General features: G+C 52.3%; 1 protein-coding gene across 1 annotated transcript; it reads right to left on the reverse strand.

Moving 5' to 3' along the window:
- Positions 1 to 310: 310 nt before the first annotated feature.
- Positions 311 to 5,118, reverse strand: EOMES (eomesodermin). Its single transcript, XM_075086123.1, is given in 8 exon segments — positions 311 to 2,126; positions 2,812 to 2,873; positions 2,964 to 3,122; positions 3,592 to 3,713; positions 3,995 to 4,149; positions 4,363 to 4,732; positions 4,735 to 5,011; positions 5,014 to 5,118. Coding segments are annotated over 8 exon segments (1,986 nt in total). The 3' UTR covers positions 311 to 1,390.
- Between the last annotated feature and the right edge of the window lie 228 nt (positions 5,119 to 5,346).

Genomic DNA, 5,346 nt, shown 5'->3' on the forward strand with positions numbered 1-5,346 from the left:
GGGTAAGGGGAAAGAGGCACCGTCAGATTTTTGAGCAAGCTTAGTGCTTGTGGGTATGCATAGGAGAACAAGGGCAAACCACAAGAACATATGATCTAAAAAGAAAAAAAATAGTTAAACCCCCATTACAACATCCTGACGAGTACTGTACAAGGAATAAAGCAGCAAGGAGAAACTTCACAAGAAATAGAGACATCTTAGTCCCCACTCCTTAGGGATGCAGCTCCTCAAGGATAGGGCTCCCTCCTCTTCCATCTCCCCAGCCAGGGCATATAATAAAGGTAAAGAAAAGGCAGAGAGCCACCCTCACTCTTATCCCTGGCACCACCACATTTATTAAAAATTTCTACTATGTACATAGAAAAAGAAAACAACCAAGTTTTGTTGGGAGAAGTCTGTGTGCCAGTGCTGTAGGGCTGATTGGTTTAAAATGGCTGAAACTATAGGCAATAAGAGTGGGTAGTTACATCACTTCCAGTTTCATACAGGGCAGCTGAAAAAGTCACTTTACATACATGTAAATAGAAATGTCTTAATGGTTGTTGCAATGCTCCATATGCTAAGTTTCATTAACCAAAAAAAAGCCTTTTCAACTTCAAAGCACCACTTGATGTCCTTCTGACTGAACAGCTATAGGTCAACTATTTATATATTAATCCACAATATTCTACAGTGTACCTAGACAAAACACAACTGTACACTTTGTTTTTGGCCACCTCAATAAAGGTTAGGCTTTTGGGATGGATGCATGTTTTTAGTAATGCAAGTTCTAAACTAAGAGTCAGATTTGGTCATTGTAACCCCATCATTAGGATCAAGACCTTCAAGTCAAAATCCTTGCCTGGCAAGCAGGCCTTATTTTGGCCATCTTCTGCCAAAGCAGGCCTTAGCTGAGCAATACCCTCCTCAGCTAAGTGTGCCGCAGACAAGGGCAGAAGCCGCCAGCTCAGTCTAAAGCAGAACATAGCATTTGTGCAGCTCCCTGCAACCCAGCACCCTTTTGTCAGAAGGGCAGGCAGGGAAGAAAATTAAATTTGGGATCCTACCCCCATATTTCCTTGCTCAGGAGTGCATAGATTTGATCAGGCCTCTGAGCCAAGCCTAACTGTACACTTTAGTGTCTCCAATAAATTAGCCACATTGTAAAAAAAAAAATCTAGGCTCCTGTTTACAGCTTCCACATGTGGTTCCTTCTAAAAGAGGGGAAGAATTCTACCAAAGTTTGCTCTTTCCCTAATTAGTTACCTGCAACAGTCAAAAACCTTTGGCACCTTCTTTAGAATTGCACACAACAATTCAAGGTGGAAGGCAAGAGTCTTTTTGGCAATTGTAATGCAAAAAAACCAAGGCCACCCTGAAAAAAAATAGCCAATTAGAATAAAAGGATGGTTTAAGAACTAGTATAGAACGCGTAGTAGCCCATGCCTTTTGAAGTGTCTTTGCTATAGTCCTCAGCATTAACGTCCTCACATTTCATAGTCGGGGAGTTTTCATTGCTGGAAGTGCTAGGGGAGAGCCGCCTTCTCTTACAAGCACCCGTATAGACCCCAGAATCATTTGAATCTAGAGACTTTATGGAGGGTGGAGTCTCTATCCAGGACGAGCCAATTTCATCTTTCACCTTCTCCTTGGAAAGCTGGTCTTCAGAGAAACCTGGAGGACTTGTTCTGGCAGTCCAAGGTAATCCTGTTGTCATTTTCCTCTGGTAAGAGCCCCTGCTCCCCCAGCCTGCCATGGATGGAAGTGTCGGGTCAGGGTAGTATCCCAGAGCATGGGATGTCTGAAGGGGGAGGGATTTAATGCCATAAGGGAGCAAGGTGCTAGGAGAATACTCCGTCTCGTAGGAGTTCATGTCCAGTTTGTTGGCACTGGGCTGCTGTACAGGCGTAACAAACCACCGCTGAGGAGGGCTGGCCACCTCTTCGTTCTGCTGCGGGGAGAGCAAGCCGTTTGTCTGAGGGACGGTTCTCTCACCATTGTAAAACCTGGCTGGCGGCAGGTTGTTGACAAACTGTTCTTGAAAGAACGGTTGCACGCTGTATCGGGCACCAGGGACGATCTGGTGGGATCTAGGAGAATCCGTGGGAGATGGAGTTAATCTGTCATTTTCTGAAGCTGTGTACATGCTACAACATAAAAGAGAAATACTGAGCATTTTTCTTTTCAATTCCAGCGTGACAGTAGACAAAACACACAAGTGGGAATAGTTCTTAACTAGAATAACTAGGAGTAACTGGATGGATGGTAATTTTTATCCAGTTTAGGAGTTCAGTTTGTTTTTCCTAAAGCAGTGTAAAGTTTATAGTATTGCTGCTATGAGTATACACTTGCTCTCTACCAGCCAACCTGTTTTAAATGAGCTGCAGCACCTTCCTCCCAGAATCCATATTTGTATGTATATGTACAGCTCCAGTTTTTCAAAGGCCATTTGATGCTAGAAAGCGAGCATTAGGCAAGTCTCCTGGCTGACAATCTGAAGAAGCTGCCTGCTGTCAAGATACCAGATACACAACTGCCAGCCTGCAGGCCAGCTAGGTTCTGCCAGTACTAGGTTTTCTACCAAAATTTAGAAGCCTGCTGTAAGACAGGTCATCAAGACGTTACCAACTAGTCACACAGACACTTAATGTTTCTATAGACAGACATTTAGCATCTTTCAAAGGAGCATATCAGCTAGCAAAGCTGCAGGAAAGTATTTTTACTCATGAATAAATGAAGTAGTGTCTAAAGAAACTCATCCACACACATTTCAGGCCAGAATCATTCCTCCTGGACAGAAACACCTGCACGAGAAGACAGAAGTGTACTTACGAGTCATAGTTGTCTCTGAAGCCTTTTGCAAAAGGATTATGGTCAATTTTGAGCTGGGTAATCTAAAAGTAAAAACAGAATAGAGTAAGATGTGATGCTGAACTTACAAGAAAATTTTAATTGTAACTGTCACATTATACATCCATGCTTACATCAGTGTTTTGATATGCCGTAACTGCTATGAACTGCGTTTCAGGGAAAATAAAGGTTTGAGTCTTCGAGGAATCATTCAGATCTTCAACACCATCTTCAGTCACTTCCACAATGTGAAGCCGGGGCTGGTACTTGTGTAGAGATTGCAAAACTATCATCTAGAAGGAACCATGGAAGAGACAAGGTCATTAGACAAACTGCATCTAACATTAAAAGATCTATTTTATAGCCCGATATTTTCTTCCTGTAAACTGTAATCTTCTGACTTGGGAATGGACTTTGTTAACAGATGATTCACAGCTTGTAGCCCTGTTTCACTAGGTTTCTAATATGCTAAAATCTGTAAATGCAGGAAATCAAGAGCTACACTCCTACTTTTTGAGTGACTCCAGAGATCGGTATATTGGTTAAAGACAAAGAAATTCACACATCTGTTTCTGACATCGCTTCTCCTTAAGGCAATTGAACAGGAAACAAGATCTACAATCCAGTTCAAGAAGGGAATGAGTCACAAGAACAGGGATGTGGCAGCTTTAGTTAAATGCCATAAAGCCCCCACACCCCAGGGCTCCCTGCCCGAGCCACCAAGAGCCCCTCCAGCCTGCCTTCCTTCCCTCCCCCATTTACCTGCGCGTTGTTGTTGTTAGCACCTTTATTGTTCGTTAGCTTCAGTTTCCCGAAAGAAATCTCCTGCCTCATCCAGTGAGCCCCGGTGTTGGGCGACTCGGGGTGAACGTACACTTTGTTGCCTGGGGAAGACAAGGGCGTAAAGCGGTGCCCGGGGAGGGAGCTTCATCCCGCCGCCGGCAGCGGGGAGCGGCGGGGCACCCCCCTGGTCCCCGCCATGTCCCCTCTCCCGCACGAAAGGGAAAGAAATAAGTTGCAATACGCCCTTAAAAGCGTTGCCCTGCCCGCAGCGGGATGCCGGGGGTGGGGAAGACACTGGGGGGGGGGGGGGGAACGAGCGGGAAGCTTTCCTTTCTGGGAAGCCACCCCGCTGGGGGAGGCGGCGGGGAGACCCCGCGCCTACCTTGCATGTTGTTGTCGGCTTTGCCGCAGGTCACCCATTTGCCCCCCTGGAAACGCCAGTGGTTGGGGTCCGCTAACACCACCTCCACGAAGACGTTGTAGTGGGCTGTGGGGTTGAGGCCGGTGATGTTAAAGCTCAGGAAAGGAAACATCCTCCTGGGAAGGGGTGGAAAAGGACGGGTTATGTGAGGCGGGACAGGGTCCCGACGACCCCCGCCTCACCTCTCAACCGCCTACAGCGTGGAGGCTGGGGGAGCCGCTTTCCGGGGAGAGCATCCCCGGGCTGGAGCCCCCCACTTTCCCAGGGTAGCGGCCCCGGGAGTCTCCACCGCCACTTCCCCCGTTTCGTCCCACCCCCCGCCCGCTTACCGGCCCTGCTTGGTGATGATCATTTCCGTCTGGTGCCGGTGGAACTTGAGCCAGAGGGGCCGGTTGCAGAGGAAGACCTGCGCCCGCAGCCCCGGGCCGGCGGTCGGCACCCCCAGCCCACCGCAGGAGCCCGACGCCGCCGGGTAAGGCCCGTAGAGGGGCCCGCCGGCCGCCGCCTGCCCATACTGGTACCCGCTACCGCCGCCGAACTGGGCCCGGCCGCCGGGCGGGCAGACGGCGCCCGCGAAGCCGCCCGGCGACAGCACGGAGCCGTAGGGATAGCGCGGCCCGCCGGGCGGCTGATAGACGGCGCCGTGCTGGGCCGCCGGCGGGTAGGGGAAGAGGGCGCAGGGCCCCCCCAGCTCGGCCCCGGCGGCCCGGGGGACTGCAGGTAGTAGCGCTCGGAGCTGAGGCTGTCCATGGAGTAGCGAGCGGCGGCTGCCGGGGGCAGCTCCTCCTCCCCGCAGGGGGTGGCCTTACGGCCGTCCGGCTTGGGGGCGGCGAAGGGCGGCTCGCCCGCCTCCGCTTCGCCCAGCACGGCGGGGGCCGCCCCGAACTTCTTGGGCGTCTTGTCCAGCTCGAGGCGCGGCGGCGAACCCGGCCGGGGCGGCCCGCGGGACCCGCCGCCAGCGCCCCCCCCGCCTCCGCTGCTGGTCCTGGTCCCGCTCCGCCGCCGCGCCCGCCGCCCTCGAGCGGGTAGAAGGGGGCGCTCGGCAGGGCCCCCGCCACCGCCAGCAGCGGCTCTCCCAGCTGCATCCTCGGCGGGCGGTGTGGCGGCGCGCCGGCCCTCTCCGCTGCCCACCCCGACCCGCGGCCGCCCGGCGCTGCAGCGGGGCTCCGCCGAGGCCATTTATACCGGCGCGGCGGGCTCCGCCGGGGAGGGGCTTGGGCCGGGCTGCCTCATCGCCGCCCTCCACCCCCGCCGGCCCATTGGCTGGGCTGCGTGACACTAATTTAATTAGACAGCTACTAATTGGAACAAGT

This window comes from Phalacrocorax aristotelis, chromosome 2 (genome assembly GCF_949628215.1).
Source record: "Phalacrocorax aristotelis chromosome 2, bGulAri2.1, whole genome shotgun sequence".
In the NCBI taxonomy this organism is placed as follows: domain Eukaryota; kingdom Metazoa; phylum Chordata; class Aves; order Suliformes; family Phalacrocoracidae; genus Phalacrocorax; species Phalacrocorax aristotelis.